Source organism: Aphelocoma coerulescens, chromosome 11 (genome assembly GCF_041296385.1).
Source record: "Aphelocoma coerulescens isolate FSJ_1873_10779 chromosome 11, UR_Acoe_1.0, whole genome shotgun sequence".
NCBI lineage: Eukaryota > Metazoa > Chordata > Aves > Passeriformes > Corvidae > Aphelocoma > Aphelocoma coerulescens.
Genome location: NC_091025.1, coordinates 2,258,921 through 2,284,308, shown reverse-complemented (window position 1 = coordinate 2,284,308; position 25,388 = coordinate 2,258,921). Strand labels below are relative to the sequence as shown.

The 25,388-nt window shown below is 43.0% G+C and overlaps 1 protein-coding gene across 2 annotated transcripts in view; it reads right to left on the bottom strand.

The window, feature by feature from the left end:
• Window positions 1–25,388, bottom strand: part of ZCCHC14 (zinc finger CCHC-type containing 14) — a 49,847-nt gene that overhangs the window by 16,066 nt on the left and 8,393 nt on the right. Inside the window, exon 2 of one of the 2 annotated variants that reach the window (XM_069027179.1) lies at window positions 19,818–19,941. In XM_069027179.1, the coding sequence (XP_068883280.1) occupies window positions 19,818–19,941 (124 nt within the window). Of the gene's footprint in view, window positions 1–1,895; window positions 6,147–19,817; window positions 19,942–25,388 lie in introns of those variants that run through there. The other variant, XM_069027180.1, reaches the window with a different exon arrangement.

The following is a 25,388-nucleotide window of genomic DNA, read 5'->3' as shown; positions in this document are numbered from 1 at the left end:
GGGAAGCACCAGGCCTTGTTCTGAGAGCATCCCATGACCTGTGGAGGTGTTCCAGGTGCCCAGCTCTGCCTTCTTCCCTTGGATAGGAATGTTGGTACCACCACTCTGTGTTTTTTCACTTCCAGCCTTGGGAAAGCTTCATTCCAAGCAGTTTCAACCCAAATAATCCACTCCAAGCAAAGCTCTTTATTTCCTCCTGGCCTTATCACCCCACTCATCGCTGTAATAACACACTACACACACATGGAATTATCTTAGCACCATCAAGGAATAAACACCATCCCTCCCAGGGAAACTGGGACAAGGAAAAAGTCTCCATGTTTTCAGGGCCTGGTTTTACAAGTTCAGTGTGGTTTTATGGCTCTGTTGACATCCTGACTCCTCCCTTCCAGCAGTTTCACAGAAATTTCAGCCTCCGTTGGAATAAGGTGTAAGTAAAAACAGGATTTGAGTGTGGAAAGGATGGAATGTCAGGACAGGTCACTGCCTCTATCCCTCAGCCTCTAAAGACACCATCTTACACGTCAGGTATTTGATGTGCTGAATTCTTGGAGACTCTCACTTCCCAAGATACCCAGATCAGGAACTCACCATGAAAAACTTTCTAAAGATTATTTCATCGACTTTCTATTCTCTTATAAATGTCTCCTGCCTTTTGACTGCACTCATGGGGATACACACACGGATTTTTTCTTATAAAAAGCCAATTTACATTGGCTTAAAACTACAAAAGCAGAATTATCCCAACTCAAAGTCACTAAAATTTTACCTGTGAGTGACAGGTCCCTGAAGGGACATGTGCTGTGCATGGTGTGTTTTCACTGAGCAGTCCTAACAAGCAGAGCCCAGAATTCTGTCACTTTATTTCCAGAGAATCACCATTTACAAGCTGTTCACCTGTTTTCAGAACTATTTATACTCTCTACTATCAGTAAGCCTCAAACCAGTGTTTATCACATGGAACTTCCTCCTAAGTGCCCAACAAAACACTGCAGTGCCGAAGTTACAGCAGCACCATTGCAACAGGTGCCACCTTCCTTGTCCCTGTCCCCAGGGACCCTCTTGCCCATCTGGAGCTTGAGTGCCCTCTGTTTCCCAACAGTCACGGCCTGAAGGTTTTGTTGTGGCCTTTTAAATGTTTTATTGTGTCCTCAGACAATCACAGAATCCCACAACGGTCTGGGTTGGAAAGACCTTAAAGCCCATCCAATTCCAACCCTGACACCTTCCACCATTCCAGGCTGCTCCAAGCCCTGTCCAGCCTGGCCTTGGACACTGCCAGGGATCCAGGGGCAGCCACAGCTGCTCTGGGCACCCTGTGCCAGGGCCTCACCTCCCTCACATTCCTTCCCTAGTTTCCCATCTAAATTCCCCACTTTCAGTTTAAAGCCATTCCCTGTATCCTGTCCCTCCATCCCTTGTCCCCAGTCCCTCTCCAGCTCTCCTGGAGCCCCTTTAGACACTGACAGGGGCTCTGAGCTCTCCCTGGATCCTTCTCCTCTCCAGGTGAACACCCCCAGCTCTCCCAGCCTGGCTCCAGCCCTCAGAGCATCTCCGTGGCCTGCTCTGGACTCATTCCAGCAGCTCCTTCTTACACTGGGAATCCCAGAGCTGGATGCAGCTCTGCAGGTGGGGTCTCAGGGGAGCACAGCAGGTCCTGTTCATTTAAAAATGCTGCTACCTGGGTCTTGGCTGCTTAAAAATCTATTTGAGTCCTATATGCAGTGAAAATTTTGAGAGCCTCCAAACTCAGATCTACAATGATTGTGCCTGTCTTTACACGGAGAGGATGAACATTCCTTTTCTGATCCCCACAACTGTTCCTCCTCCATGTAATTCCCAAATACAGTTCCATCAATCCCTGGGCTTATGAATAATGGCAATTCATTACTTACTACTTTCTCCTGCACATTCTGCTTTTTGTAGAGGTTTGTTCCTTTCAAAAGATTTCAGTGGGTTCCTCTCACGCTTCTGAAATGATTTTGTGCCACATGCTGAGCACCACAGGGATAAATCTGCTCCCCAGACGTTGCTGAGCCATCCAGACAACATTTAGTGGCATGAAGGTTTGAACATGAAGATTTGAACATGCAGAAGGTTAATTAAAAAAACAAAACAAAACAAAAAACCTCAGTACATTTATTTAAGAGAATTCAGAGCCCCCTGAATTGTGATCACAGTTAAAATGCACTGAACATTGATTGGAATTGTAAGTAATACAGGATTATAACGAGAAAGGATGTATAAAATGGGTATTGAGAGGGGAGATGTGGTGAAGCAGCTGAAGGATGAGCAAATAACTTGCAGAAATCCTGGTGTCAACTGCTGCAACATCTGGTTTTGAAAAACAGCCGGTGTTACGCAACATTTGTTGTTTATAGCAAACCCAGCATCACTTTCCTGCAACTGTTCTTATCATTTGCTATTCTAAAGGATTCAAATCCCATCTCTTCCAGTCATTCATTTTTCATCTCCAGCAATTCAAGCAGAATTGGATTACCCAGAGACATAAAATCAAGCTATTCCTGTTTTACTCTGTGGGTTAATAACAAACCTTAAATCACCCCTGGATTTTGTGGTGCCGACAGTGACACAACCTTTTCCTGCTCAACTTCTGGGCTGAACTTGCCCAGTGAATAAAATCCACTGCAGTGAATTTATCCATGGAAAATGATTGCAATTAGAAAAATGGACCTTTAGGTAAAGATTTTTGCACTGATCTTGTAAGATTAGGTCTGTTCTAGAGCATGAAATACAGTTCAGTGTCCTGCAGGACAGGCTTTAGGGACAACCAACTGGATGATTCCTGGTATTTATTATACACAGTTCCAGGAATTTTCTCCCAGCCAGCTAACACCATGAAAAGTATCACCTGCCTAAAGAAATCTTGTTTAATTTCTCAAGTTGTATGTTTTTCTTCTGTGGCCTCTCACCTGCTCTTTGTGTTGTTTAACTTCTGGTTGGTTTCATTAAAATAACCTTCCTAAACCTACCCTGAAGCTTAACTTTATTCAATCAGTGATAAAGAACTCCAGAAGAAAAGGTGCCAGCCACCAAGCACAAGGGGAAAAAAAAAAAAAGGGATTTTTATTTACTGCTTTTACTCTCAAAAGCTTAAAGAGCTGACTCTACTCAATATCCCAATAAATGAGTCCAGGAGCAGAAAAACCTTTTTACAGAATTAAGGACACATGATACTGATGTCTTTTCAGGATGCTGAATTCAGCAAAACTCCAACTTCCCAGCCCAGGGGATACAAAAAGGTAAAGTTTCTAATTCAGGAGATTCCCAGAGTATATTTGCACTGGCAAAGGGGCACACAAGGCTTTTGGCTGTGGAGATTTATCCATAAATATCTGAGAAATTCCAGCAGGTAAGTGGAACAGCTGGACGAGATCCCCCAGGAAAGGGGGAGAGGAAAACAAAGGGGGTTGGAGAAGCTCAGGGCTCTCAGAGAAGCTCCAGCGAGGCTGTGGCACCCTTGGTGCTCCCAGAATCTTCTGGCATCATTCCTTAGGGTTTTTTTAAATTATTATTATTTTCTGCTTTCTTAAAACAAAAGAGAAGCATTTTCCATGCAGTTTTTAAGTGCATTTCATTGTACCCAGCATGGAAGACTGTGTGTGGAATACTCCAGCACTGAGGCACAGCCAGGAATCACAGCCAGGACAGGAGCTACGTCATCTGTCTCCTTTTCAAACACTGCCTCCCACCCCCTTCCACAACATCCAGGGAAAACAGGTCCAGGGAGCTTGAACATATTTTATTCGGGTCTGTTCTCCTATTCCAGACCAGGATTTTCACCCTTTTGGCTGATATTGGGAGCATTTCTCATCTGCTCAGTTCAGTGCTTCTGTGACAGGACACAATTCCCTCCCTCTGCTCATGACCACATGTTAAATCCTTCGGATTTCTTGCCTCCACCTCCAAAAAAGCAGAAGCTTGGAGCTCCTCCTCTTCCCAAAATGTCAGCAGCTACACAAAGCAAAAGGCCAATTCCAACCCTTCAGGATTTGCCATTCCTGGCTGGTCAACATGTACTGGACGTAGGCAAGGGCAGAAGAGACATTTTGGGAAGCCATCTCAATATCCCATTGGATATTGATCTTTTTATATTTCCCTCTTTTCAACTTCTGGATCCATCCTAATAAAAGGGTTAGACAGATCAGTGCCTCAATCCCCACTAAGAATTTTGTGCTCCTCCTGAAAAAGTAAAGTAATTCAAGATAAATCAGGAGTGTTGATTGTGGCCCAGCCCTTTTCCATAAAATCCAGTATTTCACCATTCCGTACCTAGGCTAGCAGTTTTCCTTTGATTAAATCCCTGGATGCAGGCTCAGTTTGTGTGGGATGTAGCATGGAAATGCCACTCTCCAGGTGGCAAAATCTGAGTCTCCTGAAACTGGGTTGAACATCTTGGTTCGTGGTACTTGACCAAAAACAGCAGAAAGGCTGCAAGTTATTTTTAAGCTGGAAAAAAAATCCTAAGTAAAATCCTTTCTAGAGGAGGCCATAATCAATCATAAATGATGCCTCTGGATTAAAAGATTTATTAAATTCTCATTCATGAAGTTGTACCTTCATGGAAAGAGGCATCAAATACCACGACAGCAACTGAGTTTGTGCTGAAAAAGTGGAACAAAAGGGAACTCATAAAATCCTTTCCACATCCCTGTTTACACAGAAGTGGGAAGAAATGCAGCACCACCACTTTCACATGGCATCTCCCCTCGGTGTGCTGAAGAAATGCTTCCAAAGCAGCATTACCCAATTCCTGCTGCCCATTAGAGGCCAAGATCTAGGAAAAAAAATCCCACAGAGGGTCCCCACAAACCCACCAGGATTTATATTCCCATAGACACAGGCAAGAGAGAAGGGAAACAGAAAGAAGAGCTTATTTGCTACAGGCAATACATATTCATGGCAACAAAACACCAGAAATTAAAGGGGTTTGGGGGGCTTTTGTTTGGGTTTTTTTACTGCTTATAAGTATCAGCTTAAGAGAGGTTTTTTTGGCTGTTTTGCAGAAAACTTCCTGCTTTCATTTTTCTAATCTTTCTAAAGCTTTTGATCCAGGCTATGATGGGGAATGAAAAAAATCAGGATACCCTCTTGTTCCCAGCACACACATTGATCCTCTTCTGCACAAACACACAAGGGCTATGTTTTCTCATCACTAAATTTGATTTCCCTGTCTCCTACTTCTCAAAATTTAAATTATCCTATAACTGGAATATTGAAGGCCTGAGGAAATCCTGCAGAATCAAATATTAGGTTTTGAGTCTGTAGGATGAGGACTGAGATCTAAATACAATCAACACCTTTCAGGATGCCAAGAAGTTGCTGTTGGTGCTATCCCAGCATCACTTTGGTTGGAAAAGAGCTCCAAGGTCATCGAGTGCAACCTGTGACCAATCCCCAGAGCACTGAGTGCCACATCCAGTCATTCCCTGGACACCTCCAGGGATAGGAACTATGTCCCAGGAGCTCAAATCAGGTCAGTCTCATGTTTATTTACTAAAACTCCTTTCAACAAACCATAGAATGACAATATTATCTTCTAATAGCTCTGTCACTAAAGCCAAGAAAGAGCTGGCACTGCTCATCTGTGCCTGGGATGATTTCAGAGGAAGATTTCCCTGGAAGAGCATCCCAAAGCCTGACTTCAAACTTCCAACCTTGCCTCCAGCAGGCTCTGACCCCCTCAAATCTGGAGAAGATGACACTGAAACCATTCAGCTTGAACTCTGCTCTATTCCACAGGCAGCAAAAACACACCTTGGCTTGTTCCATGACACATTAACTCCTGCACAAACCATTCCTCCCCAGAGATATCTAATCTGCATCAACTGATGGGCCAGAGTCCAACTGCAGGAGGAACAGGAGGTGCTCCTTGCTGTAGGAGGGCTGTAGGTACAGAAACTGCTGCTGGGGAGGCAAAGAACATCAAATACACTCTTCCATGTAACTGCAGCAAACAATTAAAAGGCATAATTAACTTCATTGACGAGCCATGAGCTTGTCTATAGAGATACCAGAGGAGAAAATGCTCCCACTCAACAGCATCCAGAAGTGTTTCAAATATTCCCTTAAAAGGGAGGGAAAACAGGCAAAGAAACAGAGGTTTCTTTTTGAAAATCATCTGATTTTACTACTTCTAGAAAAGGCAAATGTAGGAGTAGATGCAGCAACTCTCTCTGCAGTTTGTTGCATTGACTTGTCACGTGAAAATGACCTTTTGTTATTATATTAGCGAGAAGTGACATCTCTGACCTCTCCAGGAGGATAATTTATAAAGATATTAACCTGTTTTCACATCCTGCAGTGGTTATGGATGGAGAAAACACCGTGTGAAGAGGCCTGAAACAGTGAAGTGACCCCAAATACTCTCTGCAAATATAAAGCTGCTGCTTGCTAAGGAATACTTAAATCGAATGTTGAGTTGAAAAAAAATCAATGTTTAAATTTAAAATTATTGAAGTGCTACAGAAAAAGGAAGATCCAATTTGAGTTGGGCCCATTTGGACCCTGCTCAGCATCATGACAGGATCCACGTCCAGTTTTCTGCTGGTATCCCTTAAAACTAAAAGTGGATGAGCAGACAACAGCTTTTCCATGGAAAAGGAAGGTGCAGCTGGGAAAAAACTAGTAAGCAAACAGAGCAGTTTTACTAGTTAGCAAGAAAGTCTTCTGGCTGGCTGCTCCCCCACAGGAAAACCCTGGAAATTAAAGTTTCACGGACAGAATGAAAAATTTCTGTCAGCAGAGGAAAAGCTCTCAGAACTGGCATTTTCCTGTGTGAAAAATAAGGGTTCTTCCAACATACAGAATATTTAAGATCCAAACCAACACATACCTCCACCATGAGTTCAGGTGACAAATCAATCCTGCTTTAATTGAAGAGCAAGGCTGGAGCCTATGAAGTGCAGTATTCCACAGGAAATAATTACACAGCTTTTTTAAAAACCAAGGCCATGAGTTGAGTTTTGGCAGCCCAGAAGAAGCAACAACACGCTGGGATTGTAGCACTCACCCCAAACAAATGAAGAATTTTCATGCCCCTGCTATTTCCTCACTTCGGCTGATTTTAGCTGCCAACTAAGTGACCTTCTTATGTTTCTCCAAAACAGACAGATATTAAAAAAAAAAGCCTGTATATCTCAGCTTTTAACTGAATTCATGCATTTTCCTGAATGATCCTGTCAGCACTTCAGCCAACCACAAAAGTCAATCAACCTAAAGATGGGTTGTGCAATTTCCCTGGATTCAAAAGCTTCGCTAAACCCCAAAGTGCCTGTGCTGGAGGCTGGAGAAAACTCCCATCTGGACAGGAAAATGTAAAACCCTGAAGAGCCACTCAGCTGCTTTGAAAAAAATCGAGACACGGCTTCAAACACTGTTTTGAAGGGTTTTCTTCCCAAATCCTTGAGGCCAGGAGCACTTTGCCTCCCTGCTCCCTCCTGCCATGGCCACTGAGCACACAACTGCCTGACAAGTTACCGAGTTTTTTTCGTCTTTTCTGAGGCCAGAAAAAGCTTTTGCAGAATAAATTACCCAGAAAGGGCTGCTGGATTGGCTGTATTTGTGAAACAGCTCCTAAATCCGAGCACCAACACATGGCACTGAGCAGGTGCTGGGCCTGGGAACATCCACCAGGATCTGCTGCTGAGATATGGAATGGTGCTCTGGGTGGAAAAAGTTATGGTATAGAGCCAGGAAAGGCTGCAAGAGTCTGACATGAGGGACAACCCAGCAACATATTCCTTAACTTAAACAGCTCTAACTAAGCATAGCTGCGGCTCTTCAGGATATCAGGCAGAACACAGGGAAAAAGGAATCCTGAAGGATGGGGTTTAACACCATGGCATTTCCAAGCATGATTTTAGGTAAATATGGGCAACACTGAAGGTTGAAAGGTATCCTAAAACGAATTCAGACATATCAGTGACAGTGAGAGTCTAACACGAGCTCAGATTTTGTGCCCTGGGGGCTGCATTTTTAAAAGATTCCAGGAATTTAATTTGCACACTGTATTTACTGCCTAATTCCACCTGGAACTGCAGCTAATGAACTATTTGCATACAAGTGAGAAGGGCACGTGTAAGTTTTCAATGCAGCTCTGGTCTTTGTTTGCTCAGGGATGCAGCCCAGTCACTCATTTTCCTTCTCCCAGTTAGCTCAGAAACATGGAAAAGAATTCCTGCAACAGTGACCAAAACCCCAAACTCTGGGGTGAAGGGCAGCTTCAGTAACCATGAACATCCAGCCTTGTGCAGGCAATTTAAATAAGCAGGCTGCCTGTGTTGAATTTATCTAACAAAAACATCTCTGAAATCAAGAGAAATGTTCAACTTCAGATATAAATAATTTTACTTTCTGGGTAAGCAAGACGCAATTGTATATTTAGTCTGGTCTTATCTGATGGAGTGCTTATTTTATTTACTATTCTTAGAGCACTTTTAAACAAAATGTTGGCTTTGTTTCTCATTCTTAAGAGAAGCTTTGCTCGTCACAGAGAAATCTCCTGCTTTTCCCCAGAAAGGATTTTTTCTGGCACATAAAATTCCCTGAGCCCCCTCAAACCGAAGGTGAGCCTCGTGATTAATTCTGATCTGAAGGTTGTATTCACCTACAAAATTCCACATGCAAAGTCAGTTTTCTGTGGAAAACTTTACTTTTTGTGCTAAAGTGCAGCAAAGCCCAGAAACCCCAGACTTCCCTAAATCCCAAAGATCACCAGAGGAACAAACCCAGTTCAGCCAAAGCCTTTGAAGTTTGAGGTCTGCACAGAGCAGGTGCTTACCCTGAGCTCAGAGAGAGGATTCAAACCTCAGAAAGGAAACCAGAACAGGGAAAAAGTGACACATTCAGGTGGTCACCACAGCTGGGAATCTGAGCTGGTGTTTGCTTTGAAGTTCAGAGCAGTGTCCTAAATACCAATGGACAAATTGAGTCTCACAGCAACACACAGTGAAATAATGCACCAAAGCACCTTTGGGTGCAGCTTGAACTAACTACAGACCACCTTTGCTGGAGGTGAGGAAAATGGGAACTGAGCTAAGGCTGTTACTACCCATTAGTTTTCCTTCATCACTCACGATTTTATTCACTTAATGAATGAATAAAGCTGATTTAAGACCACTTAGCTAATCATAATCCACTGCTGCTCTATTAAAACACCCCAGCCCTCACTGCATAAACCCAATCCCAAGTGCATCCGATGAGGATTTGCCCAGCACAATTTCAACTTTCAGAGACCCCAAGGCAGGAGCTGAGTGCTACATATATAAATATACATTTCTCCCAACACAGAGGGGTTTGTTTCCCAGCCCGAGGGTGCAGTTTGTAACCATATATCGGCATGGCTGGAGCCCAGAGGGAGGGGACGAGGCCGCAGCTGCTCAGCCAACGTGCCCTGGCTTGAAGGGCATCTGGTGCTAAAACACCACAGCTCCGGGATCAGATGGCTCCAAGGATTCCTATCCCTACCCAAAGGAGTTAAGAGATTCCAGCTCCAGAGAAAATGCAGCATTTCAGTCCCCAAGGCAGATGAACCGAGCAGCTTGCCTGGTTTGGAAGGGCTGCTGCAGGCCAGCAGGGTTTAATGCTCCTGTAAATAAGCACGTGCTGTTTGCTGCATTTTTGAGACTGGGCTCAGCACTGGAAACTCATGACTAAGGCTGCAATAACAAGCAGCAGCAAGGACAAAGTCATGTTATAGCAGTTTCAATTTTTATTTTCTAAGGAATTATAGCCTTGTTAACAACAAAAAAAATTCTCTTATTCTCTATGTAAAAACACCAGACTAAGGGACTCATGTGGAATAGAAAAATCCTTGAGTACAGACAGTCTTGCCAAGAGCCACAAATGCATTCAAGTGCTCAGTTCAGTGAGAAACAAATATCCCTGCACAGCCACTTCTGTGAGGTTCCCCTTTTGTGGCAATTTTTGTGTCTCTGTTCTCAGGCTTCAATATTCTTGTTCCCTTTTCTACTTTTGTACAACTCATTGTTCCTTCTTTTTGGATCCCAGACAAGATTTGACCAGTGATTCAAAGAGAAGAAAGGTTCAAATTCAGCAGTTAAACTGATTTGGAGACACTACACAACTATTGGACAGCTATAACACATCTATGAGGCAAATACAGAAGGGAAAAGACCAAAGTAGATTTTATTTGCCAGGGCAATGAGAATGCCCAAAAACTGAGCTTAAAAGAATGGAAAAAACACCAGACCCCATCCACTAAAAACCTCAAAGCCTTGAAGCTCTGAAACTCCACACTTGCCAGTAGATCCTTTAGCAGGGCCTACAGAATGAAACAAACCCCACTTCTAGCAAAAATTACTGTTTAAAGCTCTAGGTCCCCACTTTCTTTTGCAATAGCCAGATATTCAGCAAATCCCTGAACTATTTAATAACAGGAACAGGAGGGAATACAAACTTGGAGCTCTCCAAGCCACTGAGACCTATTTCACACCTGCTGTTTTTGCAGACAAATGCACTTATTACGCTTTTCCTCGGACCTGTTCACAAGGGTGTGATTGCAAACAACTCTGCTGGAATGATACACCTGGAATAATTCACCCCCAGGAGTGGAAAACACAACAGGGAGAAACTCTGAAGGCCCTGCTGTGTTTTCTGCCATTTCCTTTCAGCTGGGGATATTAATGATGTAATTTTAGCAGGGCTGCCCCTCTGAGTGATGGTTAAAAATAGCACCCGCACCCTCCACTGATGAAATGCATCCACTCCAGGCAGGGAAGTCGTGCAGCACAGCAAGTCCTCTCCTTCTTTTTTCCAGGGAGAGATAAAAGAACAAGTCAGAAAGCAAATGAAACATTAACCTTTTAGCTTAGCATTTCTGTGCACCCAAGAAAGAAAATTTACTTTAATCAAAAGTATTGTCTTGCATAATTACAGCCTGTGACTCTCCAGCTTAAAAGAACAAGAGAAAATGAAATTAGAAATGAAAATTCAAAGCACTAAACAATGCCAAAGTTGACTATTTGTCTCCTCTACTTGTGTGGCACAAAGGAACAGATCTACCATATGGATCAGATCCACGATTCCATGAAATGCTGTAGGGAAGTACAAGGGACCATGTTCACATGGGTTTGGGGCAGTATCACCCCTCAAACTTCTCGCAATTCCCACTATCTGCAATCCCCAAAGGAGATTTCACTCTCAATTTACTCCCTAGAATCAGCCCAAGAACAGCTCCAGATGCTTCCCTTCCCCAACAGCTGTCCAGTCTCTTCATCCAGGTCTCAGGATCAGGCTCTGCTCTGGCATTTTCCAACACATGCCATTTATCAAAACTACATTAAGCTGCCATTAAACACAAGAACACAACTTCCTTTAAACAACCCCAAAATAACTGAATTAATGGACAGAATTCCACTGCTTTGACTCTTCTCAGCTTTGTTCTTTCATATTATGGAATGGTTTGGGTGGGAAGGGACCTTGATCATCCCATCCCACCCCTGCCATGGGCAGAGACACCCTTCACTAAGCCAGGGATGCTCCAAGCCCCATCCAGCCTGGCCTTGGACACTTCCAGGGATCCAGAGGCAGCCACAGCTTCTCTGGGCACCCTGTGCCAGGGCCTCCCCACCCTCAGAGCCAAGAATTCCCTCCTAATACCCAGTCCAAACCTATTTTCCTTCAGTTTGAAGCCATTCCCCCTTGTTCTGTCACTCTAGTTCCTGATGGAGCCCCTCTCCAGCTTCACTGCCGGTTGAACAGCCCCAATTTCATTTATTTATTATTTCCAATTCCCAGTATCACCCATTGCTCCAGTCCTACAATATCTGCTATCTTTTCCCTGCTGCAGTCTGATTCTTTCCAAAATTACAGCCTCCCATATTGGCAGAGAAAAGCCCCCCTGTGAAAATTCCAATGCTGACATCAAAGGCAAGCAAGAAACCTCAGATTTATTTTAGATACCCAGATATTTTCAGGTCTGGACCCAAAAGTCTCTGAGAGATGACACCATTTTTAACTTGTATATTCAGACACCTGTAAAAACTCCAGGTACCTACTGAAAAAATTATTGTACTTTAAGCCTATTACCCTCAGTTTTTGGAGGCAAGAATTCATCTAAATGGAAAGGTAGATGGAAATGAAAAATATGCTTTGGAAAATGGGGGGATTTAGGAATAAACTGTTAAGGGAAGGCAAGGAACATTTACCAGCCAACAACTAACCAGCTGTAAAAGCTTCCTAAGCATGACACGCACCAGAAAATTGCCATTTAGTCATTAGTACAGTGGTGACAGTATGTAAAATGGGCAGGGACCTCCTGACTTCTAGGAATACATATGAATCACTCCTATTTTCTTCTCTAAAGTGGCAATTTTTATCCAATTTCATTTAAGGGATAAATAGGATAAGCAAGCAATTTCTTTTAAATTCTTTCCTAAATTCTTGCCTGCCTCTGTTTAAGATGGCAGCAAAATGGGCTATTTCAGAACAGGCATTCCCAGATGTTCCAGGGTGCTGCATTCTGAAGGCACAAGGAACAGCTGAGCATTTCTGAACATTTCTCACATCCCTCACTCAATCTGCAAGCAGCAGACATGGGAATGTCCAGCCCCACGGAGCCATTTCCCATCAGGTTGCAGTAGGAATGAGCCAGGAGGCAAAAATCAGCAGTTAACTTTCACCTTCTTGGGTGTTTTTTTGGGGTTTTAGAGTCTTGAATTACATATTTGTTATCCTTCAGTAATTTCTTAAAATTCAAATTTCATCTCCTGCCTTTAATTAAGGATTTTTCAGTAAAAATGCAGGTTTAAGCATTAGTTCCACCACAGGAAAAGCTCTCCCAACACCTTTTTTTCTGCCTCAGAAGATGGGCTGCATGAAGCCACTGCCATTAAGATCTGAGAAAAACTGTTTTTCTCCATTTAATGCAATTTTAATTAAAAGCTGAAGTTGCTTTGTTGTTTCCATTACAAGGAGAAGGTCATGCTGCTGCTTCCAGAACTGTTGAGGTAATGACCATTAATTTCACCTTCATTATCAACTCATGTGCCACTGGAGGCACTTCCAGGACTCCATAGGCATGGACTGGGAAATGGGAGAATCCTTCTAGGAATGCACATCCTACGTATGGCCTCCAGTGCTTCTTGAAAGCCACGGAAAAAGGCAAATAATATGAAATGAGTTTATAATCTCACAGGAGATATTGATGACTACACTGTCCTTATCCAAGATCAGGAATGTGCCTGAGGTAAATTCTTGGCACAGATGGATTTACCAGCATCCTATTCCTAGAACTGAGATTTTTCAGAGTAGCTTGATTAAATCAATTATAAACAAAAGTATTATCCAGCTCCCACTGAAGCCAAACTGAAAGGACTTCAGAGTACTCCAAATTAAGTGTTCTTTGTCAAATCCTATTGTAGCAGAAAACTGCTCATTTCCTAATGTTTAATAAGGAAATTGTATTGTCCAGCACACAAACCTTTATTTAACACAAGGATAAATAAAAGCAAGATGAGTGATGGGGCTCTGAGTGGCCTGGGCTAGTGGAAGGGGGCAGGAGTAGAATGAGATGAGCTTTAAGGTCTCCTCCAACACAAATTCTGGGATTCTATGGATTACCAAGGAGCAAAGCCATATTTCCCATGGATCCATGCTGCACCTCAGCTGTTCTTACCTCTCCTGGAGGAAGCATGAATGAGTCTCTTCTATCCAGACACAACTGTAAATAAAATCTCTAAATAGCTCTGTCAAATTTGAATGAATTTAATCAACGGGCTCAGCAGTTAATTAGGTAGGGACCAACAGCTGCCCAAGCAGAGTGATTCCACCTCTTTACTGAGGAAAAACAAGCAGGAAGTCCAAACAAGACTAAAGTTAGAGAACCAATCAGCAGGATAAGGCCCTCAGGTAAATACTTCATACCCATTATTTTAGGGGAATATGTGATCAAGGCATATGGTGTAGGCACAACCAAAACTGCTCAGAGGAAATTAAAGAAACCTCTGTGATATGAACTCCAAAAGAGCCACGTAACACACAGAGCATCACTTTCCACTGCAGGGGTGACCTGGGAGTCCTCCCTGTGGAGCACAAAGGGAAGGAATGGGGGCCATGGATTCCAAACCTCAGGCAGAAGCATTTTCAGATTGGAACAGAAAGGTTGTGACAGGTGTTGCATGAGCAGACAGCCAGGAGCCAACTTCCCACCCAGTTAGAGGAGTGTCCATGCTCCCTCCCCTCCCTTTCTGTCCTATTCAGCCACCCCAGATCTCTCCTGACAAGGCTCATGACAGGGAAAAGGAGGCAATGACAGTGACAAAGAAATGCTGACTCCAACCTTGAGAGAGGATAAAAGTTAACTTATTAACAGTTGACAACATCAGTTTGCCAGAGCCCAAGTGCAGCCTCAGGAGTGAGGAGCTCCACTCCCACCTCTACAACAGCCCAAGGATGGGCCACTCAACCCTGGCTTTGGGGACATAAAATGGGCTTCTGTAAGCAGAGGACAACTGAACTATCAATAAAAACTTGAGGTGAAATGCAACATTTCTGATGGTTTTTTTAAACCCTAAACTTGAGTACTGATTGCAAAATCAAACCTCCAACCTGAACTGACCTCCCAGCTCCAGATTGAGCAACATGATTTATCCATCATCAAGAAATTCCTTAATATACAATAATCTTCTAGCACAGGGGAAAATATGCAACATCAAAACATGTTTTTTGGAGCACACTAATCCTCGGGTTTGACTTCTAGAATTCACTCTAAATACTTGATACTCCTCAGACAACTCATGTGGCAGAGACAGAAGGTCAGGAACGTGGTGCCTGGTGTGTGATCTCAACCTACACTGCTCAAGTTTAGAAGCAGAGCTCTCCCTTCAGAGGCAAAATGAACAAGGACATACACAAACAGCTGAAAAATTATATACAGTTGGGAGAGGGAGATTTTTCCTGAAGGATTATCATAGCCTAAATATTTCTTTAAGCCCTACCCTACCAGTAGTTGACCCAATATTGTTTGAGATGATGTAGTTACTTAAAAATAGAATAATCCAGCTCCACAACTGATGCAGAACAAGGCACTCTAATGTCTGGACCTGAACAAAACAGATTTCAGAGCTTTTTATTTCCTCCCCCTGTGTTTTCTGCCTGCCTTCAGCAGCCTGAACAACTGGTGTCAAACATTTCAAGAGGAAAAGGCTGTCGATCGCCATTAGACTGCGAGAGCTCCTGCAGCCTGGTTTCTTATGGAAAAAGAATGAGTCAAGGAAGTGGGAGACAAAAAAAGGTGCAAGACCGTACAAACACATTTTGCCAAGGAAAACAGAGAGGCAAAAATAGTGGTGAGAAGTTCTGGAAGGCTGACATCACACATTTCTGCTAACTATTGTCATGAAATAACTCAGACACCAACGTTTGCTGCACGTGACAACCACCACAACCCACCTCCAACTCATCCCACCTGGGCTCAACAGGAATGCTGCAAACAGGGCTATATTTACATCCTAATATTGATTGAGAATTAAATCAATACATTTCTGAGATGCATTTAGAGCTCGTTTTGCTTCGTGTCCACAGACTTTTATTCAGTCATGTGCTATTCCATGTATTTATCCAAGCCTGGGACACATCAAGGCTTTGCAGGACCTTGTGTGTGGACTCAGAGTATCCCTCCAATTAAGCAATTGGTTTTCCTGTGCTCAGCAGAGCTAAATGGGGACGAGATTGTAGAATAAAGCCTCCTGCCCCCATTTTCCATCTCAAAGCTTTACTCCTCGCTCTCCAGCAGCAGCTTGTGCCTATCCTTAGATCCCGTGTTGCAAGAATTATGATTCAGCTTCACTCTATAAGGATCAGATTTCAACAGTTGCCTCATTTGAAATCAGGCTGGCGTGGAGACAATTTGGAGGGTTTTGTGTGGCAACAGCGGAAAGGCAAGATAAATATACAGGAAACACAAGAATAGGAGAGTTTCTGTCACTTTGCAGAAAATGAGACTTGTTCAGTCGAGGAAATCATTGGCCAGGCTGCTCTGGGGAGGGACATGGGAAGTGCCACCTGCAAAGGGTCGGAGCAGGGATGAGCAACTTCAAAACCCCAACAAAGAGCCTCCAGTGCAGAAAACTTCACCCAGAGGCTGTGACCAATCAGGATTTTACTCAGCACTGAGAGCTGTGACAGGATGAAGCCTGCAGAGTCTCTGTACTGGGATGTTTGTAACTTATGTTGTCTTTATAATAAAGATTCTTTTGTTCTGCACTTCAACATCTGGTCTAATGCACTTCATTCCTCTGTGCTTTTGGAAAATATGCTGTGGTCACTGACTATGTTTAATACATTGCTAAAATATGTCACATGCAGAGAGCAGGACTTGCCTCCAGTGCTATCCACCTAATGGCCAAATCCTTGGAACCTTACAGTAGAAGTGTAATTAACAACATCTCTGGAGCATGGAAAATTCCTATTGCTTTTTTGAACAAATAAAAATAAGCTTTTTTTTTTCATTCAGCTGTGATAACCGTAACTACTCTCTTTTGGGAATTACCCCAACTCTACAACTACAGGCTTGTTAAAAATTAGCTCTGTGCATGGGGCTTCCCATGGGTCACATAGCTCCTCCTGAACTTTGGAATAAAAATGGAATTTCCTGAATTTTTCTTTGCTACCAGCAGAGGATTGCCTGCAAAACAAAATAGTGAAAAGCAATTTTAACTCGTGACTTTTTTTTTAACCACCTTGCTACTGGGAATGGCTCGGGAGACAAAAAATGCCCAACCTTTATTTGAATTTATTTTGTTCAAGTGGTGTTAAAACCATTATTAAAACCTGACTACATTGTAGGAAAGTGGGAAGAGGGACAGAAAGCAACACATCCCTCCTGGAATTTTAATTATATGTAATTCAAGAATCTGTGTTTATCTCTGTTCTGCTCGACCAGTGAGATCTGTCAGTGCCTCAAAACCTGTGAACAAGCCTGCCTGCAGCTTCCAGCACAACAACAGCCAGGTCCTGAGAACAGGGAATGCCTCCACTTCCCAAAGTTACCTCCACTTAAAACAATTCCACGTATGTGAAAACGGCTTTGAACAGCCCTAAATCTCTGATCAAAATAGGAATAAAAAGCACATTTTACACTGCATGTTACAGTTGCTGGTTTTCATGAGAGCTCCACATCCTTCTCTCAGAACCCATCTGTATTTTTTTTTCCCAACTTGCATAAGGCAAATTTTTAAACTTAATTTTACAAAAGAAAAGCCCAGATAGAGCACAGATCCCCAAAATGTTTATGTGTCAGCAGGTACAGGAGCTTCCCAGTGCCACAACTTTCACTTTGTAGCAACGTCCACCTGGTTTATCCCATTTTACCACTGATATGTACACAGGGACAGAGGGGTTTAGGCTGGAGAAACAGCATGAAAAAATGGAGGAATTTTGATAAAAAAACAAGTTTGCTGGTCACTACTCCCAATAACTTGGGTATTGCAGCATGGATCCAGCACCTGGGCTAGTGGAAGGTGCCCCTGCCCATGGAATCAGACAATCTTTAAGGTCCTTTCCAATCCAAATCATTCCATAATTTCTGATTTAATGCCTGACAGTGCTGGGCCTCTGAGATAAAAGCAAAGGTTTGTGCACTTCTCAGGCTGACACTCCTGTTATAAATTCATTTCCTGAGGCAGCACAATTCTGGTGAAATTATTCCCAGGTATTTGACAAGTCTCTGCATGAAGCTGCACAAACATTCCCAGCTACCACTTCCAAGTGCACACACAGTGTCACTGAGAGGATGCAGCAAAATGCTCCTCTCTGCCCGCCTCTTTCCCACGTACAAACTCAAATATTTGATGCCAAAAGTGGTGGATTAAGGAAAACACAGTCACTGAGAGCTTTCAGGTCCAAGCTACTACAACCCCAGCCACTGTTCAGCTGTGGAGAGGAAGTTAAGTACTGACATTTCTCCACATCAGGATTAAAACATTCCCTGGGTTAATACAAACTGTCTCCAATCCAGCTAAGCACAACAAATACTGCACCTTTCTCATTTTTCTCTTCTTTCTCATGTTTCAGCTAGAGCCTTTTTAACTGAGACACTTCCAGCTCAAGGGCTTTGCCAGGAGAGGAATGATGACCTTGGGCAGCTCATTACTTCTGGGGAGAAATCCTGTCCTGTCAAGCTGTCTGAAACCAGTCTCACTAAAAAACAACAACATGAAAATCAAGCATCCCATGCTTTCATGACAATTTTATGTGCTCCAGGTTAACAAGTTAGTGGGTCCTGCTAGATTAAGAACTGTGTTTCCTATGAAAATGAGGAATATAAGTCAGTAACAGTGGATTCAGGCTGGCAAATAATCCTAAATTGCACTCCAAGCTGAAGAAACAGAACTCCCAGGCAGATCATCAAATATCAAGGAGAATTCAACACCGCTGGTGAAGCAGAAAGCAGAGTATCAGTATTTGTTCCACACCCCCTTTTCCCAACTATCGCTGAGGCAGTCTGTAAATTAAACTGAACATGAGGCAGGTATTCTATAAGAGAAAAACAGATCAGAGGAAAACCTAATTAATTTTCACAGCGCACCATGACTAATCTTAGCATATATGGTACTGGAATAGCAATCACTGAGTACAAATGAAAACAGTGTTGAACCCTGTCCTATTTTTAATCAGATGAAAGCCACAAACCCAGCCATGCTTCTGCTTAGTGCTGCGTTTTCTTCCACCCTGATGGTTTTTACAGCTGGAGAAATGGCTACTTCCAGCATTACTGTGCTGTAAAAAATTACTGCTCCTTACACGTCTGGGATTACAGTGGAGTGTGTCACAGAAAAGGAGGGCTGGTGGAGGCAAGTCAACATTTCTTGGGACCTTTAACCCTTTCTGAGCTGTATCAGATCTTCTGAGTGAAGACGTGCTTTGAAATTCTTCAATTTCTGTGGTATCAAACTGTATTTGCAAAGCTCTGTAGGAAACCAGTGGCAGAGAAGAGAACAGAACTCAGAAGACAAATTCCAAATTAAAAAATGTAGATGGTGCATGACAATATTTTTAATGATATTTGAAGGCAACATATGAGGGCAGATATTTCCCCTGATTAATTCTGCCTACAAGGCTCACAAAAGTTGCCCTGCACAAAGAGCAGCTCCCAGTTCAAAGACTTTCCTCATTTACCAGTGGGTTTTTTAATGCATTAAATAAAAATACTGTTAGTCACATTTAACTCAGACATTTTCATATTTGCAATCAGAGCCTGGAGTGTGGAAATGGAATAATTAACCCTGATTAGCTAAGCCCAGTTTTTAGCCAGGTCAGCATGTAATATAGCATTACAAAACCAGATTTATTTTGCAACAAAGGTGCAAGATCTGTCTCCTATCTTCCACTTCTCTTCCCTCAGTTTCTCACTTGGGAAAGCAAGAGGAAGGTGGAAGTGGCAATCAAACTGTTTAAATGCCTTTTCCCTTGGAGCAACACTCAACACCACATGCTTTATCCAAAAAATAACCTGGGGAGTGGTGGAACATCCAAGATACTCACTCCTGGAGAATATTTCATGAGAGCTAAGCTGGTATTTCAAAAGAAGGTATTTCAAAGCACCTTCTTGCTTATTTCCCAATGGAAACAGCAGGATACTCCTCTCTTGCTGGCCATTTCCCCCTGACACACTCATACTTCCTACAAATCCTTCTGTGACTTCCTTTGCTCAACCCAACCCAGAAGTAAAGCAGCAAAATTCCAGCCTCCAATCCCAGTGAAAATAAAGCTGAATGCCACCAAGGATCTGAGTTGGTTCCCCACTGGAAGCAGGCATGAGGAAAAGGACACACCTTTGGAGTGTTTCCCCGAAGGCCTCTTGGGTAATGACTCCTCCATGGAATGTGTGGATGTATGGAGCACATTTTCCAAACTGTTGCTGACACTGTTGATGGGGGTCTCGGACCTTGGAGAGACCTGGAAAGAAAAGTACAAAAATCCATTAAAATAAATGGAGGGAATACACAAACATCACACCTTCTCTGCAGTGAGGGATCCTCTGGGAAGGCAGTCAGGACAAGTTGGTTTCCTTTAAAACTGAGGGTGTTACTCCTGATATTCCCCAAGTAACAGTTCAGGGAAGTGGTTTCAGTCAGCAGCTATTCACAAACTGAGATTATCTTGGCTAATCTAAAAAGCTACTTAACAGCATAATTCTTTTTTAAACAATAGTCACCCAGCAGTCAATTGGAGAGAGATTGCAAGACCTTTAACCTCTGCACACCACAGATTTTAACTTTTCAACAAGAAAACTGGGGAAAAGGGCTCTTGGAAAATTTTAATGTTACATCACTGTGCTGGGTTTGGGTGGGGTAGAGTTAATTTTCTTCATAGTAGCTGGTGTGAGGCTGGTTTGGATTTGTGCTGGAAGCTGTGGATAACTCAGGGATGTTTTGGTTACTGCTGAGCTGGGCTTACGCAGCCAAGGCCTTTTTGGGTCCTCACTCCACTCCACCAGCACAGAGGCTGGGGGGGCACAAGGATTTGGGATGGGACACAGGCAGCCAGCTGAGCACAGATGACCCAAGAGATATTCCAGGCCCGTGGCATCATGCTCAGTATGGAAAGCTGGGGGAAGAAGGAAGCAGGAGACATTTGGTAACCCCAATACTCTTCCCAAATCCCCATGACCGTGAGGGAGCCCTGCTCTCCTGGGATGGCCAAACCTTGCCCATCCACAGGAAATGGGGAATCAATTCCTTTGCTTTCCTTGCATGTGGGACTTTTGTTTTCCCTATTAAATTGTCTTGATTTTAACCCAGGAGTGTCCTCACTTTTACTCTTCCCACTCTCTCCCCATCCTGATGCCAGGGGAGCAGGAATTGGCTGCATGGGGCTCCATTACCTCTCCAGGGATGAGACTCAAGGCATTCCCAAGTATTTCCACACAGATTGCAATGAAAAATTCTTAGCAAAACCCTGATTTTTCTTGTCTTTGCCATTTAATAACCTGTTATGATCATATTTCAATGGAAACTCCTATACTAACAATGCCCAAGCAGAAGGTTTCAGTATCGAAACAAAAAAGGGTTTAAGAACCTTGAAGAGGAAAAGATGCACTAAAGAGGGAGTTCAGACCAACAGAAACACCCCTAATAACTACTCAGAGTAACTGTGTAACTTGAAATTCAATTGTTACATCTGGAATCAACCTGAAATGCTGGTAGGGAGAGCTGTAATTAGAATTTCACATGGATTTTAGCCTGGCGCAAATCATAGGAGAAAACGTGCAGCTTGCCATAACAAAATTAGTTCTCCTTCACTCAGGGTAACTCAATACCAGCAGCTCCAGGTCCCTGTAAGGGAAAAGGCTCCCTCAGACGCTGCTAACTTGACACAGTGCCCTGAGTTGGGACAATTTCTGCAGCAAACAATACTTTGCACGCCCTCCCATTCCATGTTGCCGTCAGTCAGCACACACAATGCAGGTCAGAAATAGCACAGCCCCACTCCATACAATTACCTATTGTAAGCTCCATTTTAAGACTGACATTTATAGATTTATACACACTTTAAGGCAGCAGAACAAGTGAAAGGCTCTGTATACTTGACATCCATAAAAAAGCTTCTATGTGTAAAGAAATCAATCCAGAATGGCAGATGGGTGTCAAGAGAAAGGAGGGTTACAGGCAGCTGCTTTCCTTTTCAGCACTACTTCTTCATAAAAAAAATAAAGTTTATTTTTTATATATAAATGCAAAAGTATTATATTTATCTAATTATATACTACTTCTTCAGCACAGCTTCCCTCCAATAACAGAACTTAACACCAAGCTTTCCCTTAGACCAACCATTAAACTCCAAGCTCAGTGGGAGGGTGGGGAAGAGTTTAAATTTCCTTGCCAAAGTCAGTCTTTAGCAGAGCTTATCTCACACAGCCTCTCTCCTGGAGCTCATTAAACTCTCCCTCCAGCCCAGGGCTGCTGGGAGGAAGTTCCAGAGGGCTGAGCACCATCCTCCTGGCAAAGGGACAGTGCAGAGGAGCAAGCTGGGAAAGGATCTCAGGCAGGGCTGCATTATCCTGGACAACCAGGTTCCAAATATTCAGAACAATCAGAAATACAAACACTCAGAATGCTTCAAACTGAGTAAGAGCAGCCACGCAGCTCCAGAAAAATCTCTGAACAAGCAGTTTGTTACAATTTATTGCCTCTTATCTTGTATTCCCTCCTCTCCACTCTCCTTACAACAAGCATCGCGTGCAGCTTATAATTTGCATTTTGTTTATACATAACCTCCATTTTTTTTCCATAAAGATTTAATTTTCCTAGACTCAGTAAGGATTAATTTAGCCCATATGTCTTGCCTGCCTGAGCTCATACTATCTGATCCCGTCGCACATCAAAGCAGTTCCAAATTGGCCTAGAAAAATCACAAAGCTCTGATTAGTTCCAAATGGAGCACTTTGTTAGGGAGCTGAATGGTGTTAGAACCACTGAATCCCACTGCTTAAAGCTTCCATTCCAAATTTTGAAACAATTTTTTCCACTGACTTAAACATCACGATAGTGCAACGGTTTGGATTTGTTTAGGGAAAGTGAAATAATGAAAAGTGGTTTGCAAATCAAAGTTTTAGTTCCAAAATAGTAACAGCATTTTTTTTTTATCCTTCTTTCTTTTTTTGTTTTTTTTAAACTTGAGGCCAAGCCAAACAGAGGAACAATAACCCATCAGCTCAGAACTGCAGGAGATATTGTCCTGGGAGGGTTGGGAGAAACACTGGAAAAAGCTTTACAGGAAGGACCTGTCCAAATTCAGCTGTAGAAACTCAGCATCAGGTAAATTCAGGAAGGAATGGTTTCCAGATATATCTGAACACTCCTGTATTCCCCAGTTTGGGCTCAGCACAACTACTCAGGAGAAACTGGATTTGGAATAAAGAACAAGGCTTTCCAGAGAGATAAAGATTTGGAGAAGAAGGGAGCAAATCGCTTTGGACCTTTTAGGAGCTGTAACATCTCTGAGAAAGCCAAGATGCCATTAAGGAATAAACATCTGCAGCTCAAGAACTGTTCAAGGCTTGTTTTCTGAGGCAGTAACAGGCCACAGTGAAGATGGATAAGTTGGCATCACAGGAACCAGGAATGTTCAGGCCATACATCATAACAAACCACAGGAATGACATTTTATAAATGCAGGAAAAAACTCCATGAATCATTCAAGGTCTAAGAAGAAACAGCGTCAGACCTTTGAATAAAAGGCTTTGGATTTTTCTACAGAAATTATTTGAGAACATCAGCAGAAACAGTCCATGAAGAGCAATCAAAACCAGCAGCAAGCCCAGTGTTAAATATTCTTCACTGTGCCTGATTTTACCCCCAGCACAGCATTTCCTGGAGGGCCAGGGAGAAGGAAAACTCTCTGATGCACCTCTCCATAGCTTCACTGCATTGTTCAGAATTCCTTTCACACACCAGTGGCCTGCAGGCTTCTTCTATGCCTCTAAAACCTGCAACTGGGTGCAGAAAAGATTCTCAAAACTATTTTTACTCCACTCTAATGTTGCATCTTTGATTGGAGCAAGCTGGTCTACAGGAGGGTGTTGGGGGGTTGGAATGAGATGAGCTTTAAGGTCTCTCCCAACCTTGATGATCCTGTGATCCTTTGATCTGCTCCCTCCATAGCAAAGCATCTGGCTCACAGATGGACTTCTGATTTTCCAGATGCAAACACTGCTGTCTTCTGCATTTCAAGTTAAAGCCAGAATTGAAAATAACAAAGAAAATTGATCACTGCTTAGTGACTGAGGCTCAGAGTGAATTCTTCTCTGCCTCATTCTCTGTTGCAATGATGACAGGATCAAAATTGGTACCAGCTACTGAAAAGTGGATCCTTCCCAACACAGATTATTCAGAAGGATCACTAAATACTGCCCTCCAGTCCTCCACCCCCAGGAGTCACCAGAAAGAGAAACAATTGCTTTGACCCAGGGATTGTTGACAAACATGCCAAGGGAACAGAACTCATTGCCAGAATTCTACCATTATCCCATTTTTCCCATTTTCACCTGCCATCATCCAAGCCCAACCCTTTTCCCCCCAGAGTGAAGCGATTTCCTTCCCAGCACCAGAGAGGTCCTAACAGGCTCAGATCTTGGGACAGCAAAAGCAGCTCTAGAAAGCTCTCCCAAGCTCTCAATCCATCAAAAAGCACACAGCAAAATAAGCCCAGGTACTTCCCACAGGTGGTGCTGCTCTTGCAGCCACTGCTGCCTGAAGTGGCTCTGTCCCAGACAGTGGGAGTCACTGTGGAAAATGGTCAATCTGGGAAGCTGGGTAACTGCTGGCTTTGCTAACATTTAATACAGCAAAGTCTTTCATAAAAATAACAGGACTGATAGGAGTCAAACTTAATGTGGTCAGAGTTTTACCAAAACAGCAATTATCTGTTCCTTTGAAAAATAAACAGAGCACAGAAAATACATGGTTTAATAGCAAAGTATTTGCTGACTTAGTTTGAAGTGGAGCCAAAAAAATAAAAATAAAAAAAAATAAACGCAGCCACTACCCAAAGCACCGTGGACACATGGAACAATGATACAGGATCTGAGGGAACAAAATATGGATTTTTACACCTAGTCAGTTAAGAAATTTAAATAATGTATTACACAGGAAAACAAACAATATATAGGAGCAAAGAGTGAGTTAAGTGAGGTCCTGGAACTCCAAGCCACACATTCTCCCAGTGATCACACAGGAAAACTTTTCCATGTTTTCAGCAATGGCCAATGATAAATTGAGAGTCCCACAGAGAAATGCTTCTGTCCATGCTGGCTTTGGAATTCTCCTTTTAAAAAGGTGTTTTAGCCATAAACTGCCCTCCAAGAGCAGGTAACATGTATAAGTGAGCTCAGGAATGGGAACAGTGAATCCAGGGGGTAAAAACCACTCAGCTCCTGTCCTGTCAGGTTCATATTACTGAGTATTAACAGCAGCTTACTTGAGGTTAACACCAAGGTCTTTAACATGGTGCAATCCTGTTGGCAACAATGCTCCAGGAGAAGTTTGATGGCAAGGATATGGCCCCTGCAAGCTCAGGCAGAGAAGCTGCTGATTCCCATCAAAGAGGCAAACTCAGGTTTTTAAATAATTTGAATAAAAATGCCTTGCTAAGACTCAGCTGTCAGTCTGACACCACATGACATTATTGATCAGGCTAAGTCCAAGCCAGACACAAGAGCAACCAGCGCAGGGATCTGGAATTCCAAATCCACTGAGACAACCCCAGGAGGAGCTGGACTGAGCAAACATCTTCCTCTTGGTAGTAACAAGTCATCAGTCTGCCCAGCTGCTTGTGAAACCACCACCTCAGGCACCAGTCCTGCATTTACTCACATATCCAAACACCTCACTGTTCTCCCACCA